General features: G+C 45.2%; 1 protein-coding gene across 4 annotated transcripts in view; it reads left to right on the top strand.

Moving 5' to 3' along the window:
- Window positions 1-17,896, top strand: part of KCNT1 (potassium sodium-activated channel subfamily T member 1) — a 1,722,207-nt gene that overhangs the window by 1,636,794 nt on the left and 67,517 nt on the right. For all 4 annotated transcript variants that reach the window (XM_085613491.1, XM_085613497.1, XM_085613504.1 and 1 more), the window contains exons 21-23: window positions 8,929-9,101; window positions 11,792-11,863; window positions 13,950-14,084. In XM_085613491.1, the coding sequence (XP_085469617.1) occupies window positions 8,929-9,101; window positions 11,792-11,863; window positions 13,950-14,084 (380 nt within the window). The remainder of the gene's footprint in view (window positions 1-8,928; window positions 9,102-11,791; window positions 11,864-13,949; window positions 14,085-17,896) is intronic.

Genomic DNA, 17,896 nt, shown 5'->3' with positions numbered 1-17,896 from the left:
GCCAAGCCACACAGAGGAGACCCCAGCCCCTGCACAGACCACACAGCAGGAAGCACCCACCACCACGGCTGGCTCCCAACACTTCACCTAGGCACACATCTCATTCCAATGCCAGGTGTCAGAATGACAAAAGAAGGTGGCTGAACAGGTGGGGGTGGGGCCCAAACCCATGGAACACGAATTAGACCACATGCGTGGTTGTCTAATTCCCCTCAGGGACCACCTACACCACACCCAGGATACCCACACTGCGACAGAGACACATGCATGTGCACTTTTACAGTACTGAACCACACCCAGAGGCACGCAATTATCATTCACACACCCACGCTGGACCTGCGTACGATGGCCCAGTACACTTCTCTAACGTATTGAGTGGGTGATGATAAAGCTACATGTACAAGGTCTAACACGCTGCCTGCAGTGACATGTTGGCGTCCGCTGTACACAACACAATGTAATGTTGTCGGGCCCGGGGGCCTCATGCATACATTATGAACACAAGGACACATGCAGATAGCTTTTGACACTGGCCACAGGCGCGTGCGCACGGCCCCTTTATTGGCAGGGCCACATGTATAGTGACGCCTGTGCTGGATGTGTGTGGGGTGAGTGAAAGCCAGCCCGCAAGAAGATGTTGGTGTTGGCAAAAACTTGAACAGTGAACAGCAGTGAAACAGAAACAGAAAACACCAGCATAACAGAGACAACTGCGCAGCATCATTGAGGTAGCCCGAGCAAGTCACCCAATATGCAAACAGAAGTGTCCGTGAGTTGCAGTGCACTGAGGTTGGGGCACCTGGAGTGCCAAGCAGGGTATCAGGCAGATGATGGCATCCACCACAGGTGTGAGCAACTCTGTTAGTCTGCCAGTACGACTGTTTCGACTCTTGCAATTGGCGGTTGGAGGTGGACCTGGCAGTGCTGGCGTGTGCCTCCTGCGGTGATGCATCGTCTGGGCCGCTCAGGACTCGATTTGATGTGTGATCCCTGGTGTAACGCAGTTGAGGCCAGAAGCAGCGGACAGCGCAGGGCCACAGACACATGGCGTTGATGATCCCAAGGCCATCATCTCAGAGGCCATCCAATATCTCAGAAAACAGGGTCCCTGACTTGAGCTGCACAGAGTTAGTGGCCCCGGATGCACTGCGGCCGGCACAGGCACCCCGCCATGGGACGGTGACTTGTGGTGCAGAGAGATGGGCCACGTGAGCTGAGCGGGCCCTCATCGTTGTCCAAAGTGAATGTGGCGGAGGGTTGCGGGGGACAGTGGAAGGTGTCCTCCACGGCATGATGCAGAGGGTGTAAGCTGTCCGGAAGCAGCAAATGAAGGAGTGGAATGCCACTGCATTGTTTTTGCCACAAAGTCAGTATCACCGACATGATGGTGACGACAACCCCAAGTCCATGGACTCAGTCGCCACCAAAGTTCAACCAGAAAGTGTCCATGGGTCCCAGGGAACAGACTTAGTGGCACTGGGGCCGAAAGGGGATGCAGTCTACGATGAGGCCTGTACAATGACCTCAAGTCAGCCATACATAAATCAAGACTGAGTTAGAAATGTGTGACCTACTGAACTGCAGTGTTGGTCCAAAGCAGCGGTCAGCGCGGGCCAGACGCAGTTCAGCGTGCTCCTCTTGGAACTCTAACACACAACGTTGACATGGCATTTGGGGGTGACTTGTGGTTGACGGAGGTAAAAGCACCAGAGCAGAGCAGGTGTTCAGTCAGTGACGATGACGAGTCCTGGCTGGTACGGACTGGATTGGATTGGCGTGAGGCCTGCTGGACCGCAGTGTAGGCCGACGGCGTAGTCATCAAGGGCCTACAAACACGTGTGGATGGAATGCTATGCACAGACTTGGTGGCACCACATCGAAGGGAGTATAGTGAAATAAAATCAGCCATAATTGTTGTTCTCTGCCATAGTGTGATCAAGACTCAGTTCCAAATGCGTGACCTACTTGTCCGCCGTGCATGCCGGTGGAGTACGTCAACGAGAAGGGAGTACTGCGGGCCTGTGTCACGGAGGCCATGATGGTCTGAGGAGGCTGCCAGGTTAACGGCATTCGGGCTTGGAGCTTGCACCAGCACGTGATGGGCCCTCTTCGACACACGCCAGTGTCGGCATGTGTGCATTGAGGCCTGGGTGCGCAGGGCCTGACAGGACTGGTAAGGGGACCTGCGGCCCGGGGTGCAGCAGGCGCACAGGAACGCAGGCAACACCGCTCACGGCAACGGCGTCGGCCTTGTGGTGGGGTGAGGAGCGCCGCCCTTGCAGAGACGTTGGGCATTCCGTAAGAGGACCACGCCCAGAGGTACATGATTTTTATTCACATCCCTACGCTGGCCTGGCGTATGCCGGGCCAGCCCACTCCACTCACGCTTATAGTAGAGGACGTAACAAGCTACATTTCTGGGCTCTTCCCCACTGGCTGGGGTGACATGGTTGCGTCCACTGTCCACTGCACTCCATACACCAGCGGTGTATGTCGACATGGATATGTGTGTGGTCTGGCCATCGCTTCCACGCTACACTCGGCATTGTGAACATTCTCATTCATCGGTCACATCGCCTCCTACGCACATGCCTGGTTCCCTCCTCTTCCCACATTCTGCTAATGTGTGGCTGAGGTGCCATGCCATTGATCGCTCATGTACAGGGCTAGGCCAGGTTGCTAGAGTAGGTTGTGCTGTTGTGTCTGGTGGGTGGGCATGTTGTTTGGCATGTACGTGGGTTTGTAACATATGCATTGCCAGAGTTGTGAGTTGTATGATTGTGGAATTGAGGTGTGTGGTGTGTTCATTTGGTACTTACCAACGAGCAGAGCATTTCCGTAGGAGCCATCCTGGAAGCACCGGTTGATGATGGACTGTCGGAAGATGTAGGAATCATGCACACTGCCTGGGTAGTTGGTGACGGCATTGGTGAAGAGTCCCCGGTGGTCCACTATTGCCTGCAAAGTGATGGAATGCATGTGCTTTCTGTTGCGGTAATTGTGTGCAGTGTCGGCAGGGGGCACAAGTAGGACATGTGTGCAGTCTATTGCCCACAACACGTGCGGGCATCCAGCTGTGGTGTAGAAGCCTTGCTTGGTCTCCAGATGTTCCTGCGCAGTGTTGGGGAGGTATAGGTACTGGGGTACCAAGCTGATAATGGCATCCAAGACAGGTTTGAAGAACTTTGATAGGGCTGGCTGTGAGACTCCTCCGACTCTGGCGGTTGTTGGTTGGAAGGTACCAGAGCCCAACAGGTGCAGCACAGCCAGCAGCTTTGTCTGGGGAGGGATGTTGGTTGTCCGCTGTGTTGGTACCATCAGCCTGTGGGCAATGATGTTCAGGATGCGGAGGATGGTTGTCCTTTTGAGCCTGTAGTGGGCAATGACATACTCTGGTGTTAAGTCAGTTAGGCTGGTGCGTTTTTTGAAGGTCCGCGGTCTGTGTCTGCACTGCCTCTGTGGTGTTCTGGGGGGTAGTGTGGGGGGAATCCGAGGGGTGCTGGTGGGCCTGGGGGTGGTGGGGGTTGGATAGTTGTAGTCCTATTGGGGCCCTGAGCTGCATGATCAGTAGCTCCATGGCATCTGTTGTCCTTCAGGTGTGGGTCTGGGCTGGGCTCCCTTTTCTGGTGCCGGCTGCCGTCCGACTTTACACCAGGTCAGAGCAGGTGTTAGTTTCCTTCTGCTAACGTGCCTTATCGCCTGTTTTGAGTTCTTATCGCCGATCTGGCTGGTCGTTGTGAATGTTGTGGAGTGGTGTTGTCGCGGTTTTTTGCATGGGAACGCCTACTCTGCATGTCATGAGCGATAGTTGCAAGGGTCATCTGTGGCAATGTTTTTTTAGGCTGCTATCGCGGGTTAACTGGTGATATGGGCTGTTAGCACCGGCTTGTGAATGGGGTGATACATTTATCGTGACTTTGGCTGCGATAAAGTGCCGATATCTCGGCGGTGACTCCTTGAGAATATACCCCTATGTGTGAAAAAAACACTATTTACTCATATTTTTGTGACGGAATATTGGCAACAGCAAAAGGTTTGCATTCCTTAATTTCCACACCTATCCTGATGAAATTAGTACCTACATTTGTGTGTGGGTCTATCGTACCAGACAGGAATCTGTCAAAACTTGGAATGTGTGAAGTAAATGTAGTGTCTATGTGCTCTACTCACTTTCAATTTTGAGCTGTTCCTACAAAGTGCATTAGACCCACCAATATATGTGGGATATCGTTCTTCTAATTATACGTGGTAATACAGGTTGGTTAGACTTGTGGCATTGGCTTGAAATGATTGAGAATTCTGTCCCATAAATATGAGAAAATTGTGTTAATAACCCATACCCTGACATTAGCACGGCATTCATTTTCGGCAACAATCCATCCTTGCATGCTTCACCACCCTGGGTTCTCACAGATTACTAGTTTTCAGATGTTTTCATGATTGATGAGTTTCCTGGGTGCTGGCCAACCCTTGGCCCAAACATTGGAGCTCTGCACCATAAAAAGAGAGAGGAAATGTGTTTTAGGCATAGTTTAGATGTTCCTTGGTAATTTTGGGCAAGACAGTGTCATGGGAGCCATGCACACCACACCATCCAGGATTTCCTTTTCTCGTTTCTAGATTCTCCTTGTATGAACCACCTAAGTCACTAATTCAACCTATGATTAACCTTTTGGTAACTTGGCACAAAAGCAGTCAGGCTTAACTTGGAGACAAAGTATAAAAAATGTTTGCCTCACACAAACAGTAATAAACAACACAAGAAAACCCCAAGTTGATTTAGTCGAGGGTAAATTTGAATAAATAAAATCATACCAAAATGACAAAAATTCAGTGAAACGGAGATATGCAATTTTAGGTAGATATAGCGCCTAAAGGCAAAAAGAGTCACTCACAGTCATCCGATCGTGCCAGACCAGTGGAAAGTCACAAGTTCAGGCCGACCACGATGGCATGCGACCTGGATACATAGACCAGGTTAGCCTTACTGAAAAGTTACCTTCTCAAAGTCCGATGCAAAGAGTTCCATTTGTAGTGGAGGAGGCAGGCCAGGCGAGATGGGCTGTCATTGCTGAGGCGCGAAGACCTAGTCAGGACTCGTAGATGGTTGTTGCTGGAGTTTTGGGTTGGAGGCCACATTGTGCTGTCCTTGTTGTAGCAAGGAGTGCAGATCTCACGTTGCTGGTCATCGCTTGCGGTAGCTGTAATGTGAAGTCGGGTTCACTGACGCTTCATGTTGGCAGTCGTCACTAGCAGCAGAGTCTTGGCATGAGGGGTCCCGTTCATGGTCACTGTTGTGAAGAGCCAAAAACGTCAAGATTCCCCCTTTCTTCTCAGGAGGAGCTCAACACATGCAAGCCAAGGGTCTAGGACTTGAGGAGAGACCTCTTAGGGATCAGGAACCAACTCCAGAAGAGGCCAGAAGGACTCAGGCCCAGGCTGGTTCAGTGCAGCAGGTCAGCTGGGCAGTTGCATGGATGCCTCTGGAGCTTGTTGTGTCCCTGTAGCTCTGACAGGAGGGCAGACGACTGACCCTTGGAGTCACTTAGGTTAACTGAGGTGGAGAGACCAGGTCTAGTCTTCCCTGTCAGAGGGCAAGGCAGCCCTCAAGCAGCAAGGTAGTGCTCTGATAGCAGAAAGGCAGTTCTATGTTTGTGGGTGAACACCCTGTCCTACCACCACATCTTGTTCTGGAAGGTTCTTCCCTTCCTCTGTCAAAGCCCCAATCTGTCTGGGGTGACAATAGGATGGTGTCCAGGGTCCTATGTGTGTGCTGGAGGCAAGCCTTTTGAAGTGTAAGTGGTGCAGGGCACAGCTCCGCCCCCACATATTGTAGCAGGATGGTTTATCCTGCCTACATCTAGTCCCCTTTCTGTCACTATCTGGAAGGGAAACACAAACCCCAACAGCAGAGCCATTCACAGTCATGTAACCCAGGACACTGGCAAAAGACACAAGTGATTAGGAGGGGAAAATGGTAATTTTCTAAACGTGTCATTTTCCAAATTGTAAGGATTTTAAATTACAATTAATTTGTCTCTAAACAGCATATCTCTCTCTGCTTCCAATCCAAAGTTAGCACTTAATAAATGTAATACGATAACCCAGTGTTAGTCATTGGGAGAGATATGCCTTACAGTAGTGAAAATTAACTTTTGGAGTTTTTCACTACCAGGACATGTGAAACTTAATGCCCACATGTCTTACTTTCTACATACTATGCACCCTGCCCTACAGGCTTGCAGGGCCTACCTTAGGGGTGACTTATAAGTATTAGAAATGGAAGTTTAGGCCTGTTTGTTTTGTCATGTTCAAATGGCAGTTTCAAATTGTACTACAGGCTGCAATGACATACTGTAGAGATGTTTTAAAGTGCTACTTTTGTGAGTAGCACAATGAGTGCTGCAGGCCTAATAGTAACATTTAATTTATAGGCCTTGGGTACATGTAGTACCATATACTAGGGACGTACAAGTAAATTAAATGTGCCAATGAGATGTGGGCCAATTGTACCATGTTTTAGTGAAAGAGTACAAGCACTTAAGCACTAGTTGGCAGTGGTAAACTGTATGGAGTCCTAACGCCAACAAAAGCAAATTCAGAAAACAGGAGGGATGAAGGCAAAAGGTTTGGGGAATACCGCACCATGGATGTCAGTCTAACACTACTCTCCTGTTTTCAGATATGCCCAGAGTTGGTAGGGTTCCTAGGGTGTAGGCCAAGCCAGGTCCCAAATTTTGCACTCATCCGCCATGGAAAGAGAAACAAAATGCTGTGTTTGTATGTATTGTGTTGTTGTATGCAGGGCATTCTGAGTATGACAGTGTGCTGGGATCCCAACCAGCTACACCACCTTGCATTCCCCTGTATCTCCAGTTTTCAGAAATGGTTGGTAGGATTCCCTCGGTGCAGACTAAATTAGTGTCCAAACAGTGCAGCGATCCCACATGGCAACTGAGAAGTAATTGCATGTTATTCCTCTCACATGGCACTCTGTGTGAAACATTGTGCTGAGATCCAGGCAAGCCACACGTCCCTGGATTTAACTGAGCATAAGGTTTTCAGAAATGCCCAGGGTTGGTAGAGGTCTCACAGTAGCAGCTGATCCATAGCCTGAATACTTCAGGATTTCCTTGGGCATAGTTTTGACATGTAGGCTGGCAGTGTGGGGCAATACCCCAGTCTGTCTGCACCAAAGACAGCAACACTGTCTAGGGCCTATGGATGGGGGGAAGCCCGATTACAGGATGGGCAAGCTCCACACCCTGTAACCTTTTAAGGTATGTTTCAGCCTTGTGGTTCTAGTGGGCTTTATGCCTCCTTGGGTGCAATTGGGGATAAATCTCCAATCTTCTCCCAATGGAGGGCAATTAGACCGTTCCGGGTCGGGGGGAATGGGACAGCCCAATGCCAGGACGAGACGGTCATCCACTCAATATCTTGTGGGTTTTAAGCAACATGGGGGCAGAGTTGGGGTAAACCTACAATCTTTTCCCCAGAGGTGAGAAAGACTGTCCTCAGCTGGGGGCAAGAGGCTGGCATGATGCTCCCACAGACTTGACACCACTCCATACATAATTACAAACAAATAAAGTAATTCCTGGAGTCTTAAGGTGCTTTCTCCTGCTTCCAGCTCCCCCAGCCCCCTCCCACATGGGCAGGTTTGGGGTTAACTCCTCAATCTGCCTTCCAGGAAGTTAGAAATACTACGTGGGCCTCTGGGATGGAGGGTTGTAACCCAATGCCAATACGACCCAATGCCCTCACCCTGTACATGCATAATTAAAAAGTTATCCCTAGTGTATAATGGTGCTTTCTGGCTTGCTGGGTGGCAGATTGGAGACACACTTGTTAATCTGGCTTCCGGGGGGGGGGGCAAATAAACTCTGCTGGACACTGGCCTAGATGGGTGTTTATAGCTCAGTGCCACTACAGAGTGGTCACTGACTCCATGTATAATTTAAATACTAATCCCTGGTCTCAAATGTTGTTTTATGCCCTTTGGGAACCAAACTGGGAGTAACCTCTCAAATCGTTCTCCCAGGGGCCTGAAAGGCTATGAGTTCCAGGGGTGGAGGGGTGGGACCCATTGCCAATATGGGGGTGTAGTATAGTACAATGCCTAAATAGTAGTTCTACTTTCTACATAGAACGAGAAGGTATAGAATAGCAATAACCTGTGTGGAGGCCCTGCAGAATGGCATTCTAGTTTGGACCAGTAGGTGTTTCTTACAGAGATTGCTATTCGAATTGGCCACCTAAGAATTCAGGCCATCTCCTTTGGATGTGAACATTGAAGGTTGTTTGGAGAGGTTTTGACATTTCTGGTACAGCAAAAACAGCTCACACTTTGTCAGGGAGGTACTACTGCTGTATATTGGTGTGATGTACTCAGCATGTTGGAAGGTCACTCAATACTTAAATTTAAGATCTGCATGTCTGGCTGGCTGTCGCAAGACAGAATGCCAAAGTGACATGCACACTTTAAACTTAAGTGCCCAGCCCACCACTCCTTCCTGCTGCTGCTGCTCAGCAGCACTGGTCCACTCTCTGACACTCGGCTCAGGGACTGAGGAGTGAAAAATATAATGGTAATAAATTAACTTTATTAACATTTTATTTTTAATCTCTGGGGCATTTATTTAGTAGGGCGACACTCCTCCGCCCTTATGGAGGAGCCGCTCCTGCAACCTCCACATCAAAGTATGGTCGCCACATCAAAATATGGGTACCTAATGCTACAACTGTATTGGCCTTCTCTGTCTTGGCAAGGTAGATCTGGGCCGTGCTGCCTTTCGGGTAAAAATCTCAGGGCTAGAGAGTCCCAAGATGTGCCTCTTTCTGCTTCACCCTTTGATGTGATGGTCATTTCTTGTCCAGAGACCTCTGGGTGACCACTGATGTGTTTTGTCCCTTTCACTCCCACAGGCCTGCAGACACAACAGCTCCGTAGACGCCAAAGCCTATGGTTTCAAGAACAAGCTAATAATTGTTTCAGCTGAGACCGCTGGGAACGGGCTCTACAACTTCATCGTCCCTCTCCGTGCTTACTACAGGTCCCGGAAGGAGCTGAATCCAATTGTGCTTCTTCTAGATAACGAGTAAGTCCTTCTTTATGTCAACCCTCCTCACCGGTATAACACAAGGGCGACCATGCCCGGTGTGACGTGATGGTCATTGTAGCTGTTTGTCGCAGGTGCTTACAAACCTTCTTGCTTACCCAATTTCCACTTAGTTGCACTTAGGGTCATGTAAGGGCCCTTTCCATATTCTGCAGCATTTCTGAAAACACAATGAACTCTTAAATTTGCGAGTTTTTACATACACATTTTTTGGTCGCTTCCCACCATGAAAAGTTGAAAATCAATGCAAATGTACTGCTGTGAAAGACAGGGGTTAGACGTAAAGAAAGAACACAACTGTATTAAATGGGAGTTTAGGGAAAAGAGCTTCCAATTGGAAAAATATATTTTTGTGACTAAAATGTGGTGAGCCCATGACTTCAACATAAAGGAACTATGGCACTTACTACAAGCAAGCGTGATAATGCAGGTCCCCTGGTTATGCATGAGTCGGAAGTATGCATGGTGTAGTATTAACACACTTGGCAATTAATGAACGCGATAAAGTCTGCACCCCGCAATTTTCACCACCTACACATCGGCAGGTCAATGTATAACTGGAATTTTTTGCAGAACGCACCAAAAGCTGCACGTTATGCCCCATTTTGAATGGCAAAACATGTAATATGCATTGCTATCACACCCGTTAAATTTCGATCTCCATGGTACCGGATTGTTTGTGATCAATATCACACTTCCCATCAGGGCACTCGGGATCAGCACCAAAAAATGGCAAATTACTGCTGATTTATTAATGTATTGGATTACTGTGCTTACTCCCATACACTGAAATCCTCCAAGGGTGTAGTGTAGAAGACCCTTCAAGCCGTTCATACTCCAACCCAAAATCTATTAATTTACTCGTCAATTTGTTCAATGCAAAATCAGTTTTCATACCACGCTTTGCAAGAAAAATGTAATGGTAAGTGCACACACAATAAAAATAAGAACATTGTGCATTCTCTGATGTTACCAAAGTGGAAGGGACTCTTTTCAAGTTCAAAGAACGAGCGTGTGATACAGCCTTCCTACCGTGTCATGCAATATGAGATCTTTAAATTGATTTCCAATTAAGCTAAGTTATTGTGTCTTCAAGTTGATAGAAAACTGTTTCTCAATTGTGATTTGTTGACCGCATAGTGTTTGTAGTTATGTCTACAATTTTGTTGGATTTGTGAATGCATAAACACTCAATTAGATTTCCTTTCCATTTCTATAGCACCTTGATACTCTGATGTTACAGTTCAGTGCACTGTATCAGAAACAGAAGAAGTAACCCTTTTAGGTGACCCATTGTGCTAAGCAGATATTGATAAGGACATCTTAATCTCTAGAGTATTTCAAGGAGCCCAGAGAAAGCAAGTGGAAATACGTGTTTTAGCACCCACTAGTTCATCAGTTGAGGGGAGGGGGAGCAGCGTGGAAATGGACCACCACCCTCCACTGACGATTCAATTGAATCAAGCCAAATTGAGCTGATCTTGATGTACTGGACATAACATCAGGTAGAAGCCTGTCATAAAGAGTCAATTTAAAGAATAAGGAATAACCCAACCGGAGCAGCACATTGGTCAACTTCTTATCCAGCCATTAAGAAGAGAGAGGTTTTGCTACAGCTTCTGATGTGCTACCTCAGCAAGATGAGTATAACTATGATGGGATGAGGATGAGGAGAGCAATAGCACATAAAAGGGGGTTTGGTGGTGGTTCTGCTCGTGTTTGGGACCTAATAGTGAAAATTCAATTTCGGTTAAGTAGTCACAACCACTGAAGAGACTGACCAGGCCATGGGAGTGACTTCACTGCAGAGAAGTATGCATCATGGTTTTAGAACTAATGCAAGATACTTCGGGTCTGTGCGGCAGAAGTGCTGCATCATGATATTTATTTAAAGTCATTTAATAAAGTGTCATTTAGCGTGATCGTCAGCATCTAGCCCCTTTCTTTCCCACTCTTCTCCTTCATGTCACCTCTTCACCCAGAAGTGGTGTGGATAATTCTTGCAGATTCATTCATAGAGATGATTGCTTGCTAGAGTTGGATAAAGATATTATATTTTTGACAAATGTGAAGTTCTGACAGGAGGGTAGACTCTGTCATGCTGTTATGTTCTTGGGTTTTCCAGTTTTTCTAGACCAGGATTACAGTGTCTGGGGGCACCCAATCAGGTGTTACCAGGTGCAGATCCAGCTGTGAGTAAAGACAAAGCCCTGTGGGCATCCACCCACTCCAGCACCAAAGGGAACCAGATAACGCTCCTCCCTCAGGGACGCCCTAGTGTGGCATGGCCTCAGATGCATGCACGACCTCCTGCTCCCTAATTCGAAACAGGCCTTGTTGATATTTACCACCTGCTCAGAAGGCCCTGGAATCTGGGGAAAAATGTAGAATTTGACTTTATATTCTTGGGAACACATCGTTATTCCCCATTCCAAGTATTATAAATCAAAATGGAGAGATTAGGTGTGGGAGACCTGCTAGAATCAGAGCTTCTGGGCTCCAGGTATCTCAGCGTCTAAATCCAATCAACTCATGAGGACGCAAGGAGTGATAGAGGCAATGATCTAAACAATAGCTATTTTGTATGTAATCCATCTATCTATAAGTTGCATGTGAGGATTGCTGGGAGTATTGCATATTTTTGTCTAATGTAGCTCTTTCTCTTGCAGTCCGGATAACCACTTTTTAGAAGCCATCTGCTGCTTTCCCATGGTTTACTATATGGTCGGCACAATTGACAAGTAGGTGTTCTTTCTTGTACTTGTACATTTCTAAAAACACTGCATGCTGGAGCAGACACACCAGAGACATAACAGCCTGTTCAGAAAGGCATTTTGGAGTATGTAACAATATTCTCATGGAGTACTCTTTTAGCTACTCATACATGCATTTCTTATTAGACTCCAAATTGTCCAACTCTATTTTAAAAGTGCAATGAGGACACCATCCTTTCTATTTGCACTAACTGTATATGAATGTTCTCTAAATATTCCCATTGTATTTCCGTGTTAGACGTTTTGAAGGAAAAAAGGCAAGAGCACTTACAAGAGTACCACAGTACCTTTTACAGGAGTAGATCTTACATACGTCACACTTCCTGAGTAAATAGGCCCCATGGTGGTTACCCTGAAGATGGCTCCTGTCACTCCAGTGTATGTAGCTAGTCAGTGCAAACAGAACCTGAACACATGCCTCATCCACCAGAAACCATCCAACATTAGAAAATCCTGCACCAATAAAGAGGGGTAGCACCACCAAGGTACCCGGGTCAGTGTTTGACGCATTATGGAACTCAATATTGAGATTAAGAGCCCCTGATCTGTATGTTTTTAGCACTTATGAATAAGGTTAACAACCTGATGTATCTGCTTCATTAATGACTTAGAACCAGGACATTTTTGAGGCAGACTTGGATTTGTGAATCAATTTGGCTTTTTGTGATGGGTTTGTATTTGTTTAAGGATTTAATCGCTTAGATTTACTAAGGGTTGCCAGGGTGCTCATTTTGTGCTGGGCATGCAGGCCTTTTAATGGTAAGTAATGTGAGGCAATTGTTTGCACCGCTTCATACCACACGAGCACCCATTCAAATCTCTAATAAATAGCCTGAGTATTTTTATAGTATCATTTCAATTTATTTTTGCCATTTCCCTAGAGCTTAATGTTTATGTTAAACAGTGGTAATACGCAATTTGATACTAAATAAATTTTGCACCAAAAAGCCATGCCAAACGCTAGTGTTTGAATTCAGTCTCACTGTCCTATCAAGGTGTCTGTAATGAAACTTGGCTAAAATAACTACTATATGTGCCATGAGGTAAAACTATTCCTTCTGCCAAACCTTCAATACCAATAAATCCAATTAAATATTTTAAACAAATGTCCTTGGGGCATATTCACAAGCTGCATTTTGTAGTACTGTTTCTAGCGCTACATTGTTACTACAAATGTACAACAAAATGCTATTCACTTCCTTGCAGAGGTTTCATCTCTCCTACCTTTTTCTGTATGCAGACCTCCAACTAAATTTAGAGTCTCCACACATGTAAATATGTGTATTAGTAGTAATTGTGAGAGGGGTGAGTGGAGACCTATATTTATTAAAAATGCACAAACAGCTGCGTAGTGCCACACACACCGTTTGCACCATGTTGCAGAGGTGTGTGATTGATGTATAGCATAGGATTTGTATTGGAAGCATACCCTTCCACTACAAAGTATGCCTAGACAAATTCTAATACATTCCACATATTTGATATGGTCTGCACACTTGCAATGTGTGGAATGTTTGGAGAAATAAAAATGTTTCTCCAAGTTAGCACCTGCTTCAAGAAAGTATTATTTTGTTAATGCAAAGCCCAGTCTGATTATTTTAATAGATTATGGTTTGTGTCTAAAACTATGGGAGTTTGCTGCAGTGGCTTGCCATTTTCACACCCATGTAACGCCCTCTTTGACACAAAGTGATGCAAGAAAGCACAAAGCACTATTACCTATGAAAAAAGGGCACTTTTTTAGTGCAAAATACTTTTTGTGTTGAAAGGTAATACCTTTTCAAGACTTTGCGCTGGTTTACTTCATCTTGCGTGATTTTCTGGCAGTGCAAGGTGTTAGTAAATTTGCCCCTTCGTATTTCCCTCCCAGGTTGTTGGGATGCAGCATCAGCTTCATGAATACCAGGCACGCAAGGACTTCTTAGGGTTAAATACTTAGATAATGCCCTACTCATATAGATGACTTTATGAAGTATAACTTTTCAAAGGAGTGTGACTGCTACTAAAAACACAATCATTGAAAATCAATCTGTAATCTGCTTCTTTCCTTTAGCTTGGACAATCTGCTGCAGTGTGGCATCATCTATGCTGACAACCTGGTGGTGGTGGACAAGGAGAGCACGATGAGCGCCGAGGAAGATTACATGGCCGATGCTAAAACCATCGTCAACGTACAGACCATGTTCAGGTAAGCACAGATTTTATTAAGATAAGATTAAATTCTTAAAGGAGGTCTTTGCACGAAGCAAATGCAATCTATTGGTAATAAATATTCCTAATAAGTATATCAGCCATGGCAGAGTGTGGTCAATTAATGTCCCAGTTACATGTTCCACCACCCCTTTATAGTCTTGTTTCTGTAACCTGATCTCATCTTGCCTACCAACATCACGGTCCTCTATGGCTACATTCCAATGTTTCTGGTGCTGCTGCTGCTGTAGAAGGTTTCTGTGAAGCCTCCTGCAGCTGGGACTCACTTCACAAATATAGAAAATCAAACAATGTCTGCATCTCCATGGGGTGCATGTGATTTGACTCCTGGTGCTATCACTGGATCTTGTTCCACATCATTGGAATACTGGGCATGGGGTAAATGGATTTAAGGAAAGAAATCCACTTGCTAATTGAGGAGTAAACCTAGTTTTCATTCCCCACCTGAACACTCATCTATTTATGTTATAAGAAAAACAAGGTAGGCCGGCAATATTCCTTATCGGGAATCTTCAAACATGATGCAAAATCAGTGTCAAGCGGATTACATTTTACAGCATAAGATTTTTATTGGGGTCAATATGGAGACATGAAAGGGGAAATACATCTAGATGTTCAGAAGGCAAATAGATGTCCTGTAGCTACAAAACTAACAGCTGTAAAAAGTGTAGCCTAAACATATGCACATAGGTATGTATACACACACTCAACCCGATTCACAAATGTAAACTTAGACCTGAAGCCTAACTTTAGTCTACATTTAGACCTAAAGTCTAAATTTACATCTACAGTCTAACTTTACACATGAAATCCACCTTTAGACTTAAAGTCTAAGGGCCCAACTCACACAGGTAAAGTTAGACCAAAAGTCTAACTTAGACCAAAAGTCTAATATTACTACTTTTCAGTATTTACAAAGATAAGTTACTACTAATAACTTTACTAGTAGTAATGTTACTAGTTGTAACATTATTACTAGTAACTTTACTACTAGTAAGTTCACTAATAGTAAAGTTACTATTAGTAAATTACCTTTGGCAATACTGAAAAGTAGTAACATTGAACTTTTGGTCTAAGTTAGACTTTTGGCCTAACTTTATGTTTGTGTAACTGGCCCACACTGTGCACAGACAACATTTTTCACTGATAACATGTATGTTGATTACCTTTGATTCAGCAGGTAATACTCAATATCTGTTGTTAATGCAAGCAAAATATTTTTAAATGTTGATACATGCACAGTGGGGACACAGCACAAGACACCTCAAGGAATTCGACTTTGAGATGCATCTGGATCTGGTTAGGACAACATATGCCACTCTAAATATGTTCACTTCCTAAGACTTTTTCAGATTATTGCTGTGCATCACTATGAGCTTGAGATTGGCAAATAAAAACCTTCTGACATAAATGCCAAGAAGGAAACATTGGCGCCCTCAGACAGAACTTAGGGCCTGATTACAATGGCGGAAGGCCCTCCACTGATAGACTGTCGGTGGCAGGCCCGCCACCATGATACTGCGGTTATCCGCCCGCCAGATTACTCTGGCGGGCGGGATCGTGGCTGTCGGGAAGACCGACTGCCATGGTTCCGACAGGCGGCCATTTTCTGACCGCCATTCGGAGCAGCTGCATTGCCCAGCATGGCGGGGGTGCCTGTCAGGCACCGCTGTCGGGATTTTGATATCTCTTTTCCGCCTGTTGTTTCGCGGCAGTCAACCCGCCACAAAACAACAAGCGGAAACGAATTTGGGGGCATGTAGCGGGCCCTCCCTTAATTCCCAGCCAAGGGAAGGAGCACTAGGGCGATAGCCCCCTACATTTCTCTGCACCATGTGCCAAGCACCGCATGGTGCCTGCCACATAGTGTACTGAAATGTTAAAGGTGCATTTTTAACATTGTGGCGGGTGCTGCAGTAGCAGCACCCGCTACAATGTTAAATATGGCAGATGCGACCGCCATGGTGGCGGTCCCATTGTAATTGCATATGTGGGACCGCCACCTTGTATGCGGGTGGTCCCCATCCCGGGATGATGTCTGCCATAATAATCAGGCGCTTAGACCTTTTCCTAATTAACCTGTGGGGCACATTGTTAACAGCTCTGTCTACAGGGTTAGGAGCTGGAAAGTGGGTCTATTGGGGAATGGTCAGCAAAAATGTAGTGAACTCCCACAAACAATTTGATTGTCCTTCCCCTCGCTAATAATGAAGTACAATTACTTCTGCAAAAAGCAGGAGTAAATGACTTTTCAGTGTGAGAACAGGAAGAGACCACCAGCATAATTCATGAGGATAGAGAGGTAACACCACACTCCAGAAAATTCTCTACCAACTGGGCAATCACCAGCAGTGTGTTTCATGTGAGTGGAAATATATGAATTGCATTGATTTAGATTTCCATTCACAATGCTGGTATTTTTGGGGAATTTGCTAAAAGCTGAAAATCTACACATCTGCTCGGGGAAAGTCTATCATGCATAGCTTTCCAATTTTTTCGTACGTTTTTTTCAAGCTCAACTTCAATATAAGGATTCAAGCACCCTGAAAATATAAAGTTGCTGAAAATACTTTAGTTCTCTTTGCCAGGCTCATATTGAACCGAATAAATACATTTGTAGGAAGAGGAAGGCTTTAGTGATGAAGACGTCACTGTACATCACTCACATATATACATTCTCTCTCTATTACCATAGTAAAAATTCTTTGAGAATCCCTAATAAGGAGTATAAACTTCAATAAACAAACAAAAGAGATATGTACACTTATGAGTGCTTACGGCACATAGGAAGATATCTTTAGTCATCTGCATGAAACACAATAGCCCCTCAAGGGTAGAACAAACCACAATAAAGTAGCTAAACAGAAATAAACACTTACACGAACTGAGAAGGTACCTAGAGACATCGCCACAGCAAACTAGAGCCCCTAACCAGGACAACAAATTTTAATTAAGTTACAAAAGAGATATGAACAATTTACAGGACCTCATAATACTTAGAATCATCACCACTACAAACTAGAGTCCTTACTTAGGAGAATGAACTTCAATAAAATAACAAAACCGAGATGAGCACTTACATGACCTCTGAAGATACCTAGATTGATCGCCACAGCCAACTACACTCCATAACTAGAAGAATTAACTTCAGCAAAGTGACAAAAGAAATGTAAGCAGCTACAGGGCCTGTCAGTTTGCAAAGCCTGGTTCTATCTCAAGTGAATGGAGCAACATCTGGTGGGATATGCACCGAAGAAGATCTCTCTCACTATTCTATGAAACTTACACCTGGGTTGAAAATGAGGTGAAGCGAAAAAGGGTCGTCAGCAGGTTCGCTGTGTGATCTGATAAATTTCTCCCTTTCACAATTTGCTGAAGAATCTATGGCGCAGTTTCTGAGAGAGGTAGGAAACAAGCAACACTCTTTAATAGAGTTCACTCTATAGGGATCCTAAGGTGATCAGTGTGATCTTTTTGCTGATTGGAGAATTACGTTAATGAGAAATATACAATACTTCACCTAAACCCTATGTCATTACTTCACAATACAAAGTGCCAATTCCTGTATTTCCTACTAGTAAACTACTTGCAAATCTCTCTTTTCTATTGCATTATATTTTATCTCTCTCTGTTCTGTGCAACTATTATCAGGAAAACATTTTTTAAGAATAATCTTATGACACATGCAAAACAAAGAGTAAGACATCCATGTCCAGCTTCACTAGGGTTCACACAATGCAGCACTGCACCACGCAAACTGTATACAATTGAGCAGTGTGACCTTTGTTA

This window comes from Triturus cristatus, chromosome 1_2, assembly GCF_964204655.1.
Source record: "Triturus cristatus chromosome 1_2, aTriCri1.1, whole genome shotgun sequence".
Lineage (NCBI taxonomy): Eukaryota > Metazoa > Chordata > Amphibia > Caudata > Salamandridae > Triturus > Triturus cristatus.
The sequence above is the reverse complement of the archived record's forward strand: the minus strand, read 5'-3'. Positions and strand labels throughout refer to the sequence as shown.